The sequence below is a fragment of the Octopus sinensis genome, linkage group LG7 (assembly GCF_006345805.1).
Source record: "Octopus sinensis linkage group LG7, ASM634580v1, whole genome shotgun sequence".
NCBI lineage: Eukaryota > Metazoa > Mollusca > Cephalopoda > Octopoda > Octopodidae > Octopus > Octopus sinensis.
In genome coordinates, this window is record NC_043003.1 from 24,617,564 (window position 1) to 24,641,419 (window position 23,856).

Here is a 23,856-nt window from a genome sequence, read left to right on the forward strand (position 1 = left end):
CTGGGTTCAGGGCCACTGTGTGGCACGTTTGGCAAGTGTCTTCTACTATAGCCTCGCACCGACCAAAGCCTTGTGAGTGGATTAGACAGAAGCTAAAAGAAGACTGTTGTGTATATATATATATACTAGCAGTATCGCCCGGCGTTGCTCGGGTTTGTAAGGGAAATAACTATATAAGCATTTTTAGAGAGTTATAGCCAAAAAATAAGAAGAAAATGCATTAAAAATGGAAAAAAAATTAAGGTAAATTTCTTTTTAAATCGTTGACACATCGTAGATATTTTTAGAGAGTTACTTCCCTTATATAATAGCGAAAAAAATGCATTAAAATGGAAAAATATGATGGTAAATTTTTTTAAATCGTAGACTCATCGTAGACGCGCGCTAATACCCAGAAGGGCTCGATATGAATCACGACTATAAGATACCCGGTTTTGGTTACACTGCACCGCAAAATGTGGGAGTAGTTAGGAATCTAAATCGTAGGAGACAGACACACAACTTCACTCTTATATATAAAGATATAAGCCACGTAGTTATATACACATACTTTGTTATATACGCATTCTTAAAAGAAAATGTTATTTTGAATACAACATTTATAAAGAATAAAATATTTTTTGGTTTTTCTTAACCCTTTCGTTACTATATTTCTGACCAAAATACACCCCTTATGTGTTTCAATTAATTTCTAACGTAATCATAAATTTAGTCTGGTTTCATTAAACAACTATACCTTTTTTATTTATCAATATATTAATGTGATTTTTGGAAGATAATTTAATGAAATGTCCTCAACCAATTCTATACTATAATTTTTGTCACAAAGTGACTCTAATTGCAGGTAGATACAGGTAAATTCAACAATATATAAAATTATTAAAATTTTGTTCAAACATCGCTATAGAAAATGGGTTATTAGCTAATATTCAATTGGGTATACAACAAAATTTTACGATAGAATTTGTTATTCTGGGTAACTTTCTGTAAAATTATTAAAATTTTGTTCAAACATCGCTATAGAAAATGGGTTATTAGCTAATATTCAATTAGGTATACAACAAAATTTTATGATAGAATTTGTTATTCTGGGTAACTTTCTGATACCCATAATAATATTTATGGCAAAATAGGCCTTAATTTCATTTAAGGTTGTGGGAAATAACAAACTATCGTTTCTTTCGTTTTGTTTACGTTTAGCGTAACGTTTCGTTTCTGCCGTAATGATTTTAAATGGGCTCATTCGAAAAAGTAAATAGAAATAGTCTAAGGCTTTACTCTTCTGGGAAAGTCTGTGGCTTGGTGCAGTTTCTTCAGAAAAATCACCGAAAGAAACAGTTTTTAAATTTTCACTCCATTCAGGTGCTAATTCGTGTTCTTAATCGCTGTCGGATTCACTGTTTTCACTTTAATAGCTGCCAACTTGCAAAGACAAAGGAGGAGAAGGGTGATAGCGTCAGTGAAACAGTTGGCTCCCTTTGTGTGTGTGTGCGTTTGCGTGTGGTGTAAACCAGACTAAGAAAAGCATTTGACACACACACTAGAATGTGAGTTTTCTGTAAATTTTGCTTAATTGGAGTTTAAATTTTAAAAACTGGACCTGGCATGACGCGATGCATTGTACTCTTAAAAATGCTAGGTAAATTGTAATTGAAGAAATCCTATATTGTAGATTTCTATAACTCCCAAAGGGAGGCAGATAAAATCTGCCTTTTATAATAAGAGATATACATACACTCAAACACACACACATATATATATAGAAGAAAAGAGGTATAAAATGAAATTTGGTTAACAATATTCAACAATTAGACACCAGTAAATAAAAGTAAAATACAGATCCCAGATAAATCCAAGATATCTTTTGGCAGTGGTATGATAGTTGTGGATGAGTGTCACTATCATGGAAGTGTTGTCATTCATTTTTTTCCTTCCATGAAAACATGTCCAGTCAAGAAGCAATGTTACCTTTCTTGTTAACAAATGAGGATTGGCAACAGGAGAAGCATCCAGTGATAGAAAATCTGCCTCAGCAAGTTCTGTGTGACCCATGCAAGCATGGAATTTAATATCATCATCATGATATTAAAATCATGATGATGATGATAAACTCAGCCATCAAAGGTCGAGCAAATAACCTTTTCTGGATTTTTTTTTGGTTTTTTTTTTTTTTTGCATAATGTTGCTGAAAACAAATATTTATTCTCTTTATTTGATTATTTCTCCTCTTTAGAAACCAATCTATTTTTGTCTCCATGCCATTCTCAGTTGAAAACAGCTGATTCTTGTTAATGACAATCACTTTGTTATATTCCTGCAAAAATAAGTGTGAATGAATACATAGCTGTATGATTAGGAATCTCACTTTGTATCTCAAAATTCTAGGTTCAATCTCAGTGTACAGCACTTAGGGAAAGTAATTTCTGCTGTAATCTCAGTGGGACTATAACTTATGTGGAATTTGGTAGGTGAAATGTGTAGAAGGCCATTATATATATATATATATTTGATATACAAAAGCCCATAAATACAAGTGTGTGTGTATGTGTGTAATGGTGCTAGCATGGCTAAGTGGTAAAGAAATTCACTTCTCAACCACATGATTTCAGATTCAGTCCCACTCTATAGCATGTCGGTCAAGTGTTTTCCACTATAGCCCTTGAATGGCTATAAGGGTCCTTCCATGTAAAATAGGAATCACAGGGGTTCCATGGGCAAGAAATGGTTGAGAACCACTGATTTAAATGATAAATACTCAAATGGTGGGCTTTTTAACATTGTGTGTAATAGGATGCCAACTAATGAAGTTATACTGAGTCTCAAAAGGACACGATACTTATGTTGAGCCAGTTGGGAAACCACCGCAGGTCTAGAAGTACTCCCCCTACTTAAGACAAATGCCCTCACCCCTACTTTTGTACACCAGCCAACAAACATACTCACCACCCTCATCTTTTAGCAACAAGTGTTCTTCTACATCAGTGGCTCTCAACCATTTTTTCCCTATGGATCCTTTTGATTCTTGTTTTACTCGGGTTGGCTCTCATAGCCATTTGATGTTTCAAAAAATCCCATTATATTTTATAATTAAACTAGCAGTATAGCCCAGCGTTGCTCGGGTTTGTTTTCTTTTCGACCCTTTAGAATTGGAATTTTTGAAAAGTAAAAATTTTGCATTATATAGCTTGTTATTCTCTTTAACCCTTTAGTGTTCGCATTATTCTGCCAAAACAAGTGCTTTTTTATCCACATTGTTTTGAACAAACCATGCATTATCTTGTAGTTATGAGATTTTGATGAGGCAGCTGTTAATTTTTAAGATGATATTGTAGGGTTGGTGTGAGAGACCAGATCTGGCCAGTTTGAACATAAAAGAAGCAGAATACTTTTGGCCGGATATGGCTGGTTTAAATGCTAAAGGGTTAAGTAAACATTTTTCTGGTTGAAATACACCGAAAAATGGTGACACAGCAGTCAAAAAATTATAAAAAAATAGGAATTTTCATAGAAAAAAAGCACCTTTTTTTGGTCTTTACATGGTCCAATTTGAATTTTATCTTTTAAGGAATGAAGAGCAAGCCTTCTTCTATCATACTCTCAATTTTGGTCAACTTGCGCCACAGGGTCTCAGAGGATATAGTGTTAGTTGAAGGCTACCAAACCTGCCATACACAGACAACTTCAGCTTTATATATAAAGATATTATTAGGAACTGTGTAAAAAAGTTGATATAGTTCATGTATAGGTGTATAATCAATTTATTGCATGTAAATTTTAATAACAAAATCTTATGGACCCCCAAGGGCTTTATGGATCCTGGTTGAGAGCCACTCTATATAGTCTATCAACTTGCTGGAAATAGCAGCTAAATCTCCCTCAAAGTACACTATTGATTTCTTTTTAAAGATAATGTAGAAATGATGCATTTGTTAATGTAGTTCAAGATGTACTGTGGTTGCACAAAAAGCAGAGAGAATGGTCAAGAGCTGATATGGGGTTAAATAATAGCAGAAACAACAATCTTAGTAATGTTGTTAATGGCCCGAGATAATAATTATTTTATTTCAGTTGTTTGTCTATTCATTTCATTAAAAAAAATTTTTCGCACTTTTCCAGGGTTGGGCATCGTTTGCGCTCAGTGCCAGCAAATTTGCTGCTGTTGCTTCAGAAAAGGTATGACCTTTCGATATTAATTTCTTTTTATCTCTTTTTATTTATTCATTTTTGTAATCTTTACTTGTGAAAAGATAAAAAAAGAAAGTATAGTTCTTCTTCATCATGATCATCATCATCATTAACATCATCATCATCATTTGGTTGGCAGGTGGGGGTGGGTCAATAAAGTACTAGTTAACTATTTTAGTCGGTGTAATCAAATTACCCACTAGCCCCAAATTTCTAGCCTTGTGCCTATAGTAGACTCTATAGTTATTATCATTATGGCAACAAGCCAGTAGAATCATTATGGTGGAGAATATGCTTAAGGCATTTCTTCCTGCTCTTTATGTGCGAGTTCAAATCCTGCTGAGGTTGACTTTATCTTTCATCCTTTCAGGGTCAATAAAATAAAGTACCAGTTTGTTTACTAGGGATGATGTTATCATCTTGCCTGCACCCCTCTGTATTGCTGGCTTTGTGCTAAAATTAGAAACCATTATTGTCATCATTGTCATCATCAAGCGAGCTGGCAAAATAACCAGTACACTGGACAAAATACTTATCGGCATTTCTTCCAGTTTTACACTTCTCAGTTCAAATGCCCCTGTGGATGACATTGTCTTACATCCTGGGCTGATAAGATAGAATAAATACAAGGGACCGAGACCTTTGGAGATAAGCTGTTATTGAGAAGACCCAGCAAGTAAAGTGAGATTGCAGCTGCAGCCGTTACCAATGTCGCATAACCAGCCCATTTTAAAGTACCCTTGAATCGCTGGGTGACACGCTGTGCTTGAGAAGACCTGGTGAGTCAAGTGAAATTACAGTCATGGCTAATGCCAGTGCCATCTGACTGGCACCTATGCCAGTGGCACATAAAAATCACCATCTGAATGTGGTCGATGTCAGTGCCCCCTGACTGGCCCCTATGCCAGTGGCACGTAAAAAGCACCCACTACACTCTCAAGTGGTTGGTGTTAGGAAAAGCATCCAGCTGTATAAATCTTATCAGATCAGATTGGAGCCTGGTGCAGCCTACTGGCTTGCCAGTCCTCCGTCAAACCATCCAACTCATGCCAGTATGGAAAATGGACATTAAACAATGATGATGATGATGACGACCAGTTGCACACTATAAGATTAATATAATTAACTAGCCCCCTTTCTGTAAAATTGCTGGCCTTGTGCTCATAGCAGAAAGAATTATTGTTATTAAGGTGAAATGACAAAACCATTAGAGCGCTGTAAAAAAAGCTTTGCACGATTTTCTTCAGCTCTTTATGTTTTGAGTTCAAATCCTATCACTGTCTACTTTACCTTTCATCCCTCTGGGTCCATTAAAATAAACCACCATTCAAGTATTGGGGTTGAATTTTTGAGAAAGGATGGGGGTTATTGACTAATCCCCTTCCTCTCAAAATTGCTGGCCTTGTGTCATAATCAGAAACAATTATGGTTGTTGTTGTTGTTGCAGTTATTTTTTTCATTCTTAATTTGTTAGCCGAGGCATTTGGTTTATTTTGTTTGTTTCCCTTTTTTCACGGGTGTCTTCTTTTTGCATGGGTACTTGTCTTTGTTGTTTTTCAGCCAAAACAAACTGACCACTTTTTTATATTGATTTTTACTTACATTATGAGTATTTTGTTGGTTTTAAAGTAGGTTTCCATATTGCTGTTACGATGATCTGGTTATTGTTGTTGTTATTAGTTTACTACTTAAGATAACAAGCTGGCAGAATTATTACTATGCTGGGAAAAATGCTTAGCAACATTTCCTCTGACTTTATGTTCTGAGTGCACATGCCGCCCGGGTCGACTTTGCCTTTCATCCTCTTGGGGTCAATAAAATAAGTGCCACTTGAACATTGGGGGTCAATGTAATCAACTTACTCCTCTCTGAAATTGCTAGCCTTGTGCCAAAATTAAAAATCATCATTATCATCATCATCATTATTATTATTATTATTAATATTATTATTGAGTGAGAGAGCAGCGCATGCCAACAAAGTGACACTAGGGTAAAATATACGAAACCCAATATACCCATCATGACTACCCACCTGATAAGAGTACACCAGGCACATGCATCACAACCATATGTGCTCAACATGGTGATCTCATATCAAGATAAACAGCGCATGGCCTTGCAGGTGGGGCTCAGCTAGAATTTTCTTCAGGTCGAGTAGCCCATCCCACTCAAAAAGTTTTTGAATAAGGGTTGTTTAAGGATGTTGAACAAAACACCCATATTTCCAGAGGTGAATTATTCAAACCCCCAAAAATTCCTCACAACACTTTGATACTATATTCCCCCACTACTTCTGCTCATGATGAAAGATGCACATATGGTCAACCACCAAGGGATATGCTCAACTGGTTACGGTCAAACAACTGACAAGCAAATCTGTGGTATTGAGCAGAATATTTGTTGTAGCCCATCTGTTATTATTATCATTATTATTGTTATTATTATTATTATTAAGGTGGTGAGCTAGCAGAATCGTTAGCACGTTGGGCGAAATGCTTTGCGGCACTTCGTCTGCCTGCATGTTCTGAGTTCAAATTGCACCGAGGTGGACTTTGCCTTTCATCCTTTCAGGGTCAATAAACTAAGTACCGGTGTAACACTGAGGTCAATGTAATTGACTAGTCCCCTCCCCCAAAATTTCGGGCCTTGTGCTTATAGTAGAAAGGATTATTATTATTAAGGTGGGCTAGCAGAGCCGTTAGTACACTGGGTAAAATGCTTAGCGGCATTTCATCCATCTTTACATTCTGAGTTCAAATTCTGCTGAGATCAACTTTACCTTTCATCCTTTCAAGGTTGATAGAATAAGTACCAGTTGAACACTGGGGTCAATGTAATCGACATAACCTTCCCCAAAATATTTCAGGCTTTGTACCTATAATAGAATTATTATTGTTATTGTTGTTAAGGTGGTAAACTAGTAGAATCATTAGACAAAATCCTTAATGATATTTTTTTCCAGCTTTTACATTGATTTCAAATTCCTCCATGGTCAACTTTGCCATGCATTCTTTCAGAGTCTCTAAAATATGTACCATTTGAGCAGTGGAGTTGATGCTCCCCTCCATACACACGGAAGCACGTATCTGATTCATACACTGTTCACTTTCCAGACATTTGTACATTACTCTATATGCTTTATACACACTTTTGACAAGTTGTGGTGCACCTGAGCACTGGATACAATAATTTCATTATTATATATCATTGTAAATTGACTTATCTCTACTCGCCACAAAATTTCAGACCTTGTGCCTGTAGTAGAAAAAATTGTTATTGTTATCACTGTCATTACTTATTTCCCCATTATAGAAATCAATGGCTGTTGCCAGTTAATTAGCAAACTCACTTCTCCCCTCTCCCTTTCTCTTTTTCTCTACAAACATATGATGCTTATTATATAAAGAAAAATGAAAACAACAAAAGGAAAAAAAATCTCATCTCTAACAATAGACTAGACTGTTTTTGTTTCTTTGTTGTTGGGTTTTTTTTTTGTTCTCGTGACATGTTTATTCATTTAGCAGACATGTTTTGTTTGTGTTGGGTTTTTATTTATCTTTGTTCTGTATGTGTTGTTGTTGTTGCTGTTGATGTTGATCCAAAACAAACTCTTTTATTGACTTAACCTTTTTTGTTGTTGTCGTTGTCATTGCCACTGTTGTTGTTGTTGCAGTTGTCCTTGTCTAACAATATGTTTATTTACTCATGCCAAAGTTGATACTTCTCAATGCTTTACAAGTGCTTCGTTGAAGTATTGATGCAAGTCTGTGTGTATTTGCATGTCTTTGTGTGTGTGTGTGTTGAAAGCTGATTAGAAATATTTGAGATGTATTCCTTAGATGATTGCAGATAATCCCAGAATGGTTTATTATAGTCAAGTTTATTTGACTTAATTGCATTTATTTAATTCACCCAATTACTATCTAATATCTTAATTGAAAAGGCGGGGGAGGGGAAACCAAAATGTCGATAACCAATAAAATGATTGGTTGATGGTATTAAAATGCCAAAAGGCCTAGAAATAGTTGATAATGTTCATTCCAGTTAACCCCTTATTTTTAAAGTCCTTTGGCTCACATTTTTACTTGCCCTCATCTCTGTCATCACATCAAGAGGGGTCTCTCTGCTGTCCCTTTTTCTGCTTGAAATATTGATTGAAAAGATTGACTTTTGCTTTTCATCCTTTGGGGCTCAATAAAATAAGCACTGGGGTCAGCGTAACTGGCTTACCCCTTCTCCCCTAAAATTTCTGGCCTTGTGCCAAAAATAAGGACATATTGAATAATATATATACTTGATGCAAAGATGGTGTCATCACAGCTGGAATACATTTCATCTAGGATCTGCTCAATTAGGACTAACCTGGGGCTAAACAACAAATTCTTTTATTCGTTTATTTGTTTCAGTAATTTAACTGCAGCCATGCTGGAGCACCCCCTTTAGTCGAACAAATTGACCCCAGGACTTATTCTTTGTAAGCCTAGTACTTATTCTATCGGTCTCTTTTGCCAAACCACTAAGTTTCAGGGTCGTTGTCAAGCGATGATGGGAGGACAAACATATATGTGTGTGTGTGAGTAAAAAGAGCTTGTGGTTATAATAACCGACTAAGGGATAAAATATCCGTATATACTATCGGTATCCAGTACCCATGTTATCTCTGGGCATTGGTGTGCAGGCACACTATACACGTAGAGTGCAGGTAACAACAGGATAAACAAGAGTTTATCAGGAAACAAATATAAATAATCAGAAAATGGAGCAAACCTCAGATCAACAAACACATTGATTGGACCACATTGGAAACAGGTGAGAACTGGCTCCAGAAAGAACACCCAGCCATAGAAAATCTGCCACAATATATTTCATCTGAACTATGCGGGCATAGAAAAGTGGATGTTAAAATGAAGATGATTATGACAGTATATAAAACTTTAATCCATTATCATTAGTTCAATAAAATACATTACAATGATTATGGATTAAATACTTATTTATTCTCTTTGAGCTCTTTATTCTTCTAAGTGGCCAGACATAGCCTCTTTGAACTTGCCACTGCACTAGAGTATATACGCACATACACACACACACATATACACTCACTCATTATATATAACATATATTTGTGTGTGTGTGTGTGTATATATATATATATATATATATATATATATATGTGTGTTTCAGAGAAGAAACGGGTTAAATAGGACTCAGTAAATTTCATGATATAATATTTTATTATTTTTAATCTGCAGAAGTTACTTAGAGTTTTAAGAGGTGAAGGTTTTGTGCATGGCACTTATCAAAATGACTCCAAAGTTTTGAGATCCTGCTTTTCTTTCATTCTAATAGCTAAATGGGCAGACTGTTTGAAAAAATGTGCATTTTCACATGATCCTCTAATTTTAATTTTTATTTGAACAATCCAAAAATATTTATAATTCAATTCAAATTACGATGAACATAAACAAACAAATGCGGTTTGCTTTTAGAAGCTTTGAGATGTCTTAGAAAGTTAAAGAAGTGATTTTAAATTCTCAAACGCAGGATAATGCTAATAATATAGCCTGAACAGGATAAGCTACCCCTATTTTGCAGAGAAAAGTGTTGGCAGCCAAGCAGGCTCCCAATTTTAAAGTCAGTTAAGCTGATGAATGCCTTGTGAGTGGAACTGGTAAGCAAAAACTGCTTAGAGACCCACCAGAGAGCCCTAACTCTTTTCCAATCCGAGACACACAGGACCCAATCACATTCAAGAAGCTGACAATCTCCATGTTGCTTTGTGCTGCAGCTAGGTCTGTGAGCAAAACGTGCCTTTATAGTTTCTGTGCAAAACTGCAATATTGATGTTGTTAGTGTATTTAAAATAGAAATGAGGCAAAATAAAACTTGGCACATGTTAGGTGACATCACATTTCGTCATCTTGCATTCATGACCCACTAAATATGTTGTGTTGTGTGTGAAACACTTTTTGATATCCCTTTTACTCTTTTACTTGTTTCAGTCATTTGACTGGCCATGCTGGAGCACCACTTTTAGTCAAGCAAATCGACCCCAGGACTTATTGTTTGTAAGCTTAGTACTTATTCTATCGGTCTCTTTTGCCAAACCGCTAAGTTGTGGGGACATAAACACACCAGCATCGGTTGTCAAGCGATGTTGGGGGGACAAACACAGACACACTAGCACATACACACACACACACGTATACATATATACGACGGGCTTCTTTCAGTTTACATCTACTAAATCCACTCATAAGGCTTTGGTCGGCCCGAGGCTATAGTAGAAGACACTTACCCAAGGTGCCATGCAGTGGGACTGAACCCGGAACCATATGGTTGGTAAGCAAGCTACTTACCACACAGCCTCTCCTACACCTATCTCAATAAATAAATAAAAAATTATAGAATTTAATTGAAGCACAGTGAGCATTTTAGTTAGATATATATTAATAAAAGGAATGTAGAGGGATTTTAGAAGGATCTGAATCCATCAAACTTTAAATTGATCTGATAGTGGTGAGGGCTCCCAAAATCTCAGGTGAAATTTCTTTTAAAGAAAGGGCCTACTAAAATTGCAGTTCATCTTATAAATTGTCAAATACTACACACACATATTCTTACTATATCCCTTTCTATTTTAACCCTTTAGCATTTAAACTGACCATGTCTGACAAAAATATTCTACTTGTCATGTTCAATGCAGCGTATCTGAACTCTCAAAGCTACAAGATAATACATAATTAATTGAAAAAAATGTTAATAAATAAGCACCACATTTGACAGAGTAATCTGAATGCTAAAGGGTCAGTCTATTCTCAACAGTCTAATACTTTAGTAACAATTATCACATGAATTAGCCATTTACAGATGCTACCAGTGGCTGTGGAATTATGGTGAGCTCGTTTACAAGCTCTATTTAATTGACATTAGCATCTATGGAATATAAACCAAGTAACACACTATCTGTTAATTTTTTTCCTTTTCCTTTTTTTTTACAAAACCACACCAACCTTGTTCATAGAATATCTGCATTTAATTTAGAATACCTCACCATGATCATATTCTTTTAATATCAGTTTTCCATGCTGGCATGGATTGGACAGTTTGGTAGGAACCAACCAACCAGAGGGACTGCACAGAGCTCCAGTGTTAGTTTTGGCATGATTTCTTTGACTGGGTGCCCTTTTTAACACCAACCACTTAACAGAATGTACTTGGTGCTTTTTTTGTGTGTGTGGTGGTGAGTGGGGGTGGGGTACTAGCAGTAGTGAAACCATCAAGTAACTTTTATGACAAGAGCCTGCTCAACTGAGAGGTGGGTAATACAGTTCTATATACTCTTGTGAATTGATTTGGTTGGCAGAAACTGAATGGGCCCTGCTCTGTGTGTGTATATGTGTATTTCTATATTTATCTATGTGCACACATGCACACCTACATCTATACAGCAGGTTTCTTTCAGTTTCTCTCTATCAAATCCTCTCAGCACACTTTGGTCAGCCAGTGGCTACAGCACAAGACAATTGCCCAAGGTGGCATGCAGTGGGACTGAAACCCAAAATCCATGTTCTTAATCACAGAAAATTAGACAAAATGTTTATGTAAGAGATAACAGGTCACAAAAATGTGACAACACAGAAACAGTCCAACCAGTGGGAGACCCAGTGGTAGACCACAAACAAGATGGTTGAATAATATCCATGAGTTCCATTGGTCTTGCTTGGAAATTTAACAGGATCAATTGGGGACAGTTGCTTCTGACAGGACCTGATGGAGGACTGCCCCTTGCCCCCATGATCCTCTCAGGAATAAGTGGGTAAAGAAGATGAGATGAACTTCAAGATGTCAAAGTTTCACAATAAAAGAGAAAAATGTGCATGAAGGGAGTTCATGCTATTCAACATGTTTTTTATCGTGAACACCCTCTATTTCTGATGTTCGTAAACTAGAAATGGAATCTAATACATGTCATGTGGGATTATGAGTTGTTGTTGTTGTTTAATCTGAGGTCAGGACTGATGCAACAGCAGACATATGATCTAAGTGATTGGTGGTTCCAACTATGACCATCTATTTTGGGGAATTCCACCCACCCACCCTCTCTCCCTCACTCTCTCTCTCTCTCAAATTATATTTATTCAATGTCCTTTTAAAATGGTAGAATGTGGTTTGGGGGTGATTTGGCTGTTATTATTTGTAGAAGTTTTTAGTGATTGCATACAGGCTTTCTTATTGTTGGTTGAATGGGTTTTTTTCTGTCTTATACATGTTCAAAACTTGAATAAGACGAAGTAAGGCATTAACACATGGCAAGACCCAACATCTTAATTTCGCAACCTTTGTGCTTTGTGAAGGCACATGGCCTAGTGGTTACAGCAGCGGACTTGCAGTTTCGAATCTCAAACCGGGCGATGTGTGTGTTTGTGAGCAAAAACACCTAAGCTCCACGTGGTTCTGGCAGAAGGTAATGGCGAACTTCTGCTGACTCTTTCACCACAACTTTCTCTCACTCTTTCCTTCTGCATCTTGCAGCTCACCTGCAACGGACTGGCGTCACGTCCAGGTGGGGAACCCATACGCCAAGGAAACTGGGAAACCGGCCCTTATGAGCCAGGCATGGATCGTGAAGAAACCTTTGTGCTTCGTATATATGACTTCTTAGCAACAAATTTTATAATAACTACAAGCCAAACATTTAGCTATTAGGATTATTATGAAGAAATATACAGACAGGAAACTATTGACTTTTTGCTGACATAATTTTACTATTTCAATGGTTTTAAGTGTAAGCAATTATAGGTGTTCTCAGTAAATGTGATTTTTAAAGAATAATGCGGCTTACAATTGGGCTGGTTAATTATATCTAGTAACTATAACTAATGTTACTGTCAATTGTTTTTCTGGAAATAGTTGAACAGCTTGTGTTGTGTTTGTGCACAGCTGTTGCTTTAGCCTTCAGTTTACAACCAACAAAAGACTGAAAAGCGATCCTTAGTCAAACTGTGTTTAATTTATCTAATTCGCTTTGTTTATTATTACAAATGCTAGACTGTTCACTTTCGCTTCTTTGAAACATTTTAAAGTTCTATTTACACATCTTATTCTCATATTAATAACGATGCAACTGAAGCTGCAGCAATTAGTTTCACAATTTACTGAAAATTAAGTAAATCCCAGAATGAACAGTGCCACACCTAACTGAAATCAGAGACAATTGGGTCGTGTTGGATGACAAGCGGAACGATACTAAGTCTGTGTTGTTTAACCTCAAATCACCTTTGATCAAGTGGAACTACGATCACTGCTGTTTCAGCTGTGACCATCCTGTGCATTCATCCACCATTTTCAAGACTACTATGTGAGTTGTGCAAGATTTTTGGCTTGTTATTTCTAGCAAAACATGCAACCACGTGGCAGATCCTTCTTTAGTTCATATCATTCATATCTATACACCCAGTGTAATTGTTGCTATAGGTGATGGAAATTTATCAATATTATAAAGCACTAAATTACTTAACTCTCCTTAGATGCCACACTCTACTGAATAAGTCTTTTGCTGGACAACTGGAAGCAACACTCTGCATCCTTACTGCATTTAGTTATGCGTTATACCATACAGAAGAGTTGTAGCGGGGAATGAACTCTCACTATTATTAGGACGACGTTTTGTGATTGGGGAAAAGAAAAAGGAAATTTGTTGTTTTGTTATAAAGATATTTGAAATCTAAAATCTATTGAAATAGAGGGTTTTTGTATATTGTTTACAAAATTTTTCAAACTTTGAAAGATATTCTAGGAAAATTCTTTATGAGCACAGTATCTCAGCAACCTTTAACATTGTTCAATGAGTTAAAAAATTTTACACCTATGTTCTACTCTGTAATGTAAATGGCAGAAACTATGTAGTATAGAGTGGCTCAGCTATAGAGTTCATACACATCTTTATTACAGCGGTTGCTCGAATTAAACACACTTTCATTTTTTAAAAATGCTTTCACATGTATCATAGTGAAATGGACGTACGAAAATTTTGGAAGTTGTCATGTTGGAGTACCCAGTCACGTTGGAACTTGTAACATAACTTTATTTCTTCATGGATTTTCTAAAAACATTTATTAATTGTGTATTGATCATTTTCACTGTCAGTATGACGGGAGTATATATTTTACAATTAGGTAAGGACATGCAATTTTCATTTACTTCTAAAACACAATTGTACAGCATTCATTTCACTTGCTACAGATATAACATATCACTAACAAATGCACTGTTTATTTTCTGAACTTTCATTCAGTTATATATAGAACTTTCATTCTATAATCTATTATATAAAATCCATTCTGTTTGTCTGTGTGTGTGTCTTCTAGGATCTCGGGCATCCTCCATCCAATTGCACTCAAATTTGATATGTAGATACCGATGGTATCAGGGCATGTATAAGTCTTGAAAAAATTACAAAAATCGATTCCAGGTGAGAATGCAATCGATAAAGCAGTGGGAACATGCATTTGTACGTGCAAGTACATCAGCTGTTGCGTTCGATACTACATGTACGCGAGAAAAATGCACGTGCAGTTTGCGCAAAATAAGCCGGCTGGCTTGAAATAATGCCACAAAATGCAGTATATTTAAGAGACCAAAAAATTAAGATGCAAAAGAGATATTTTCTTCAAACTTGGCATGAAGGAAGGAAAGACTATTTGGTTTCTCAAGAAGTTGGGGGTTTTTTGCCTTAACTTCATTTAACAAAACCAAAAGTTTTATTGAAATAAAGGCATGCTTAATTATTTTTTAATGAAAAGAATACACTGATTGCTTTTTATTCAGCAGATATGATTCAGCACCTTCCATTAGACAGGGGGAGGGGCGTTTTGCTCGTTTGATATATGTGCAGGAGTTCATTCATAATTAGCCACAATAAACAAAGTGATATCAAAGTCTCATGTGGCTGCAGATATTAGCAAAAGAAGAAAAACCTTAGGAGAAAAAAATTATTGTTTTATTATATCCATTAACAGTTAAGGATATCAAAGGAAGTGACATTGAAACAATAGGAAGTTGGAAGTGTTAAATCATGTTGAGTGAGATATCGTGATGGCTATTGGTATAAAAATGGTTGTTATGGTCAACCTGTGAAGTTTGTCATATCATCATCATCATCATTCACTTTTCCATGCTTGCATGGGTTAGATGAAATTTGTCAGGGCAAGATTTTATGGATCTGATGGGGATTTGGCCGCTGTTCCCTGTAGGTAAAATGACCGCGCAGAGTCTCTCTCATAGGCTCATTCTGTTACTGGGTTTTGAATAAACTTTGAAAGCTATTGTTGTGGCTTTAAACTATTATTTTGCTATTATCCTTCAGTGTCATAAATAGAGATCATAAAACCATTCTCCTTGGTGAGGTGATAGCCATGTCTCATTCAACATATAAAAAGATAGTTTCACAATCTGTTCTTAATAGAATTACAGCCTACCTAGATGGATCAGTTGACCACATGTGCCCAGACATTTCTCTGTGGAATGGTTTTTATGGCTGGATGTCCTTCTTTATGCCATCACTTTACAGAGTGTACTGGATACATTTTATTGCATTATCAGTGCTAGAGAGGACTACTACAAATTTGACAAGACTTAGCAAACCCCTCGACTATGTATCACTATTCTCTCATCGTTCACTTCACAGAGTATTCAGAGAGGAATTATAGTGGCACCAATACATGTGGAGATTGTCTCATACCTCATAAGTTTAGAGTCATTGCCTGCTGAGGAGCTGAATAGATGAAAACAGTAGTGATAGAAGAACCAGGGTGGGTGGGAGAGGAGACTAAGAGTGTGTTGGTAGAAGCAGATTGATTGGAATGAGAAGGTGGTGGAGGGAGTGAGAGAGAGAGAGAGAGATAGTAAGACATGGATAAATGATGAATAAATGACTGACTTTTCTACCAAATGGCCCAGGAAGAGAGCAAGGATGTACAGAAGTGATAATGATAGAGCAGATAAATGGTGAATGAGCAGACCTGTGATCTTGTGCCTTACCATCTCCAGTCTAAGACAGTGTACCATTAAAACCCTTAAATTTACTATTAATGTTAGGCTTCACAATCTCTATATCTTCCCTATATACATAGCATAACAAGCAAAAAATGTCTCTCAAAGACTAGCTTTCCTCTTCAGGGCCAGAGAATATTTCAGCATTGAGCAGCTGTTGATTCTCTTTATAAAGCTTAAGTAAGACCAATAATGGAGTTTGACCCTCACATCTGAAAAAATTCCCCTGTTGCATATACAGTAATATACTAGTTATCACCTAAAAGAGTGAAATACCATGAGGTACTTTCACTCATACATATGCACAAAAGACAGGTTTCCACTGACAAGTGTTCAATAATTGTCCAAACAACAATAAAGCAAGGTTTTAGAAAACTCTTCAGCCTTACTGATGGCAAGGCAACCTCTACAGTGTAGGTGCCATGTAAAATGTATCCAGTATTCTGTAAAGTGGTTGGTGTTAGAGCACATACAGCCATAAAAACCATGGCAAAAAATGAGACCTAGGGAGAAGGTATGGTTCCCCCAACCCATTGAATTCTTTCCAGCCCTCCAACTCATGCCAATATGGAGAGTAGACATAGAGTGATTATTATGATGATGAAGGTTTTGTTTGACTCAAAGCTATTTAGAAGACACTTAATTACCATGCCATGCAATCAACTTGGAACCGTGTGATTCTGAAGCAAACTTCTCAACCACATAGCCATAACTGCTTTCTTTCTGTTCACATTTAACGATGGTGCTGAAAGCAATAATTTGTCATAGATGAAGGTTGGAGAAGTAAGAATAATTTGTTTCTCACTCCTCTCCCTGCTGCTAGTCAGTCAACAACAAAAAGTGTTCATTTTCTTGTGAAAACTCAGTTATATGGTATGCTTGTCAGAAGTCTGTTAAAATTGATAATAAAAATATTAAAAAATGTTGATATAGTAAAGGAGGCAAAAGATGTTATTAAAAATTTTCCTGAAGCTTAATTTTAAAATTACTGAATTTTACAGTTTGTTTGTTTTGTTGGTATTGTTTATTGCTTGTTTGTTTTCCTAATTTGCAATGCATTTTTTTTTATTCATACATATAGCTAACTCATCAACTATCTTAAATGTTTAATCTTATGTTTATATTTATATATTTTATGCAATATATCATTTGATAAACTTGGCTGTGTGTGTTGTGTGTGCATGTGTGTGTGTGTGTTTTCATAGTTAAATAGTAATCTTAACAAGATATATACACTTTATTGTGATGTCACCCTCAAGACTCGAGATAAAACTGATGATGTAGAAGCAGTTCGCTGTTGGGGGGGCCTTATTGATGTTGTTTAGATCTGGAGAAACTTTTTTTTCAAAGTGTCATCCCTGCCATGACCATTCTGGAAGATTTCTTATTCTCAGATTTGACATTGTTGTATCTGGGACCATGTCAGCCTACAAGCTTTCCTTCTCTTTCCTTTTCTTTTCTTTTTTTTTTTTTGTAAGGTACGATTTAGAAGAGATTTGCTTGATTCTATTCCGTATCCTATAGTCTTGCTAAGGATTGCTATCATTCTCCTCCTCTTGATGCTACACTGTATGTCATCTAGTAGAAAAACAAAATAGCCTGGCTTTCCTTCAGTTTCGAGGATAAATGTTCCAGCTGATATGGTCAACAGAACAGCCTGCTTGTTAAATTAACATGCAAGTGGCTGAACATTCTACCGACATGCATACCTATTTCTTTATTACCCACAAGGGGCTAAACATAGAGGGGACAAACAAGGACAGACATAGGTATTAAGTCGATTACATCGACCCCAGTGTGTAACTGGTACTTAATTTATCGACCCCGAAAGGATGAAAGGCAAAGACCACCTCTGCGGAATTTGAACTCACAACGTAACGACAGACGAAATACGGCTATGCATTTCGCCCGGCGTGCTAACGTTTCTGCCAGCTAGCCGCCTTGCATACCCTTAATGTAATTCTCAGGGAGATTCAGCATGACAGCAGTGTGTGACAAGTACAACTCAATTTTGTCACCTAAGTGAACTGGGGCAATGTGAAATAAAATGTCTTGCTCAAGGACACAACACACTTCTGGGAATCAAATTCACAACCTTATTCTCTTACTTGTTTCAGTCATTTGACTGCGACCATGCTGGAGCAGCACCTTTAGTTGAGCAAATCAACCCCAGAACTTATTCTTTGTAAGCCTAGTACTTATTCTATCAGTGTCTTTTGCCGAACCGCTAAGTTACGGAGATGTAAACACACCAGCACCAGTTATCAAGAGATGTTGTGGGGACAAACACACACATACACACACACACATATATATATATATATATATATATATATACAACGGCTTCTTTCAGTTTCCATCTACCAAACAAATCCACTCACAAGGCTTTGGTCAGCCCATTGCTATAGTATAAGACACTTGCCCAAGGTGCCACACAGTGGGACTGAACCCAGAACCATGTGGTTGGTAAGCAAGCTACTTACCACACAACCACTCCTGCACCTTATGATCAAGAGCCAAATATCCTTTCCACAAAATAGCAGCTCTATAAATAAAATTAAATGCAGATATCAGAACATTTTTAGACCCATCTAAAATCTGAGAACATTGGGAAAAAGAATGAGGTGAAATATTTGGAGCAAACTATTACAAATATTAATCCATTGGTTGATCGATTGTTCTAAAGGTTCAAACAATGTTTTGCTTTTGTTTTTACTCAAATTCTAAACACATGTTCTTTGATGGAAAAAGAGAAGTCTGTGTTGGGGAGTTTTTAATTTATTAATGAAATAGAATATTCAATAGATATGTTTTGCATAAATGATAATTTGTGTAAACAATCAGAAAATGAAGAGCAAAGCAAAAATAATAAGAAACATGAAATGGGATGGGGTGATTGGTTTTGGGTTGGGTTTTTTTTTGGTGGTTGGGGGGAAACATCACATTGGAGAATTTTCTTTGTTGATATATTGCACTGGCAGAGAAAAGTTCTCTTAACCCCTTACCTGGCAAAGACGAGTTAAACTTGTCTTCACTCAATTTGTCTTTTTCAGAGTTCAATGAGTAAACTCGTCCAAAACATATAATTTCAAAAATAGCCACAAATGAGTTTATACATCAATTCTCAGCATTTCTCAGTTTTTATGTGTTTTTTTTTTCTCTTTTTTTTTACAACTTATGCCCAGGTGTTGAGCTCAGAAGATGACAATGCATATGAACATTCTGTTAGAAGTGTGGATACATCAGATGAGAGTGCAAGCTTGTCTGATAAAAAAAAATCATTTGAAAATGAAACATTTTCTCTAAAAGAAGTTGCCGAGGAAGGGGCTGATACACATTGTAGAGTTTAATCCCTATTTTTTAAACTTACTATTAGGGATCAATAGTAAACATGATTTTTGAGTGTTAAATATATAACATCTAGCATTGTGAACTGCCCGTGCTAGAAATAACGAGTAAGTTTCCCTCAAATCATATCCTATTGTCTTAAAAAAAAGAAACACATTGGACACTGTCTTCTTCTGTGATATACAAAATGATGGGATGGTCAAGGATGGAACACATTTTACCATAGATCAGCTCAATCAAGGCTACTATGATTGGTTTCTTCATTTTTGTAGTTTTGTTTCAGCTTCACAGAGAAGGATATTCTTTACACACACACTGAAGAAGGCAAGTCTTGTTGACTTTGACCCTTTTGATACCAAACTATCTGAAACTACTCATTGTTTTATAACACAAACTTCCTGGTTTAAAGTGTTCAAAATTAAAACCTTCAATCAAAATTCCATGTTAATTTCTATTCCAAACAAAGACAGCAAACTGACAGAATCACTAGCATGCCAGGCAAAATACTTAGCAGCCTTTTGTAGGTCTCCATGTTCTAAGTTCAAATTCCACCAAAGTTGACTTTACCATTCATCTTTTCGGGGTCAATAAAATAAGTACCAGCTGAGTATTGGTGTCGATGTAATCTACTTACCCCATCTCCCAAAAGTTGACTTTGTGCCAAAATTTTAAACCAATTTATAATCCAAGCAGCATCTTAATATTGACAAAATTACTTTAATAAACTCTTCATTTTCAAAATTAATTAAGACACAAATATGGTAACAAAAATAATTAGTTGCTAGTTGTTTGAGAACTTGTTATAAGCATTCCAGGCTTGTCACTTGCATGTCAAGCCCCAAGATAGGACCCAATCTACTTAAAGTGACTGACTTCCTTGAGTTGTGTACCATCTTTGAAACAATTTGGCCGGTGGTTTTTTATCATGTACTAGTCTTCTTTTCATTGGGAGACAGACTGACTTTGATAGCAGCATTCTCGGGTGAGGTTAACCTGGACTATAGAGAAGCTTGAACATCGCTTCAACAGTACACACATCAGGCTTCTCATGATGGCTCAGAACATCTCATGGCATGAGTACAAGACCGAAGTGAGATTTGTGGACACATTCCGCCCATCTCTGCTTTTATTGCTCAATACAGAGTAGGCTTTGTTGGCTGCTGTTGTCATGCTAAACATCAAGCCACGTCAGAAGCTATATTTTGGAGGCTTTCACACCCTAACAGAACACAAAGAACATTCAACTACAATGATGTTCTTGGCAGGAGACACGCGACAGGAAATTGAGAAAGTACCAATGATATGAGATAGAGGTTCTTGGCATGGCATGGTAAAACCTGTCTCATTTACAACCACTTGAAGAAGAAGAAGAATGGTTGGCTTACTTTGGTAACTGCTTTCATTCTTTAGATATAGATAATGAAGTGTCAAGTGTATTCTCCATGCACGCAAACACTACCAAAAACACAAACCTTCAACCTTTTGGCTAATAGCCTGACACACTATCAACTTGGCAAGCTTAAAACTCATTGATTTCATTGGTGTGTTCTGTCTGTATATAAAACAAACAGTACTTCTACAAATGTGGTTCTCTTGTGTTATATTACATTACACCATTGATATTGCAAGCCTCTAATACTTCAAAAAACCCAAACTATTAACTTTTCTCTTTTTGTTTATTTTATTTTATTTTTTTTTTCAAAATGGATAATTTTATTGTGTTATTTCATGGAGAATATATTAAAAATGGAATAATCCAGAAAACAATTGAAGATTCATGATTTACCAACTTCTAGGAATATTTATTTCATTAATATGGACAAAGATGCAAAAAACAAAATATTAAATTAATAATAGTTTCCAATTTAGTACCAGTTTAGTATTTGTACCTTCCTTCCTTCCTTCCATGTGTGTGTATGTATGTACATACATATACATACATACATACATATATCCTCTCTCTCACTCACTGTCTCACTCTTTCACACTTTGTGCTGCTCTCTCTCTCATTCTCTCATATATAAAACTCAACTATTCTTTTGATCTGATATTAATTTTGAGATTATTAGAAATGTTTTGTTTTCCTAAATTTTATTTAAAATATTTGTTGCTATGATCTTACATCATAAAAATTGCTCATCGCCGTTTTACTTCTTTTCGTTTAGCCCTAGGTCAAATTTGGTCCAGCAGACCTATAATTTGATCAAAACTATTCGAACTGTTGAAGCATTGGAACTTTTTTTTGTTTGTTTTTTTTTTATAGACTTAGTATATCTAGGACTACATTAACCAGTATGTCCTAGAAATAGCTTTCAAATTTAGGAGATTTGACAGCTATTTTTAGGGAGGTCAAGCAACTACAGAAAGGTTCTCTCACAGGTCATTGTTATTATCATTAGTAGTGGTTGTGGGGGCAGTGGATTGGTCAAATTATCAGACCATCAAACAAATACCCTTATAGTAGTCTGTCATCTTAAATATGAGCAAGTGAGACTTAACTTGGCTACTCAACCAGCTAGAAATAGCAACCAAATATCCATCATATCGCCATGCCTACATAAATAGTTAGTTTTGTTTTGTGATCCTTATCTTTTACTTGTTTCAGTCATTGGACCATGGCCATACTGGGGTACTGCCTTGAAGGGTTAACTCAGACAAATCTCCCCCAGCACTTATTTTTTAAGCCTACTACTCACTCTATTAAACTCATTTGCTGAATTACTAAGTTATAGGAACATAAACAAACCAACACCAGTTATCAAGTGGGGTAGGGATGGTGCAAACACACGCACACACATGTATCTCTCTCTCTCTCTCCTTCCCTCTCTCTCTATATATGTCTCTTTGTGTATATGTATGTATATGTGTGTATATGTATGTGTGTGTGTGTATATATATATATATATATATATATGTGTGTGTGTGTGTATGTATGTGGATATATATAGATACGCATGTGACAGGCTTCTTTCAGTTTCCATCTACCAAATCCACTCATAAAGCTTTGGTAAGCCTAGGGCTATGCCAGAAAGCACTTACCCAAGGCACTGTACAGTGGAACCGAACCCAAGACCACATGTTTGGGAAGCAACTTGCTTAACCACACAGCCACGTGTTTATTCCTCTTTTCTCGTTTTTCACTTGTGCTCTCTATTCAGCAGCTCCAAGCTGCCACCATTGTCCGACATTTATTTATTCATTCATTCTCACCACCAACTAATCAACTTGATCAACAAACAGCCATACAAATCACTTTAGTGAACGACGATGCCCTCCTCCTTCTCGTCCTCTGTGTCCTCCCTCTCACCACTCCAACCGGAACTGGCATTTAAAGCATGTTACAGAACAAGACAACCATCACCTCCATCACTGCCACCCCTACCACCTCCTTGGCTAATTAATCTCTATAGAAAATAGTTTGACAGTTTCTGATCGTCAATAGTTTTTCCCTGTGAGTTTCTAAGGATCTTCCTGGCTCCTTTTTGCAATTTTGTATTTTTTTTTCTTTCTTTGTTCTCTCTCCCACTCACACTCCCTCTATCTCATTCACTCTCTCTTGAGTTTTTAAACAAAAACATTGGTTTCCTTAAATTCATTGCCACCACCACCATCATCATCACCACCACCATCGTTATCATCATCATCATCATATTTTTATTAGCCTTCCCATGGTGGCATGGATTTGGACAGGTCAACAGAGCAGTAGTTTTGTCATTTTGTATGTATTATATGCATGCAAAAGAGTACATGTAAATATGAATATGTGTGTATGTATATATATATATATATATATATACACACACACACACACACAAACTTACATCATTATTGTTACAGCCACTTTTCCTTGCTTGCATGGGTTGGATAGAATTTGTTGAAGCAGATTTTCTGCAACCAAGTGCTTTTTCTGTTGCTAACCCTCACTTGTTTTCAGGCAAAGTAACATATCTTCAACACCTTGCCATGTTTCCATAGAATATTGGAACCAAAGAACACCACTTCTATGTAGGTGATGCTCATTTACAACTACTACTCTGCCAAAAATAAAAAGGCACAAACCACACACACACACACACATATGCATGTATATGCCTTGCCAATGTAGAACAACACCAGTCTTCTGCCCTCACCTGTGCTGGTGCCATGTAAAATGCACACAGTTCACTCTGTGGCATGGTTGGTGTTAGGAAGGGTATCCAGCCCTAAATACTGTGCCAAAACAGACACAGAAGTTTGGTGCAGTCTTCTGTCTGGTCAGCTTCTGTCAAA

The 23,856-nt window shown here is 36.3% G+C and overlaps 1 protein-coding gene across 3 annotated transcripts in view; it reads left to right on the forward strand.

Annotated features, from left to right (window-relative positions):
• LOC115214175 (ADP-ribosylation factor GTPase-activating protein 1-like) overlaps window positions 1-23,856 on the forward strand; it is a 243,056-nt gene that overhangs the window by 64,553 nt on the left and 154,647 nt on the right. For all 3 annotated transcript variants that reach the window (XM_029783263.2, XM_029783265.2, XM_029783264.2), the window contains one exon: window positions 4,117-4,173. In XM_029783263.2, the coding sequence (XP_029639123.1) occupies window positions 4,117-4,173 (57 nt within the window). The remainder of the gene's footprint in view (window positions 1-4,116; window positions 4,174-23,856) is intronic.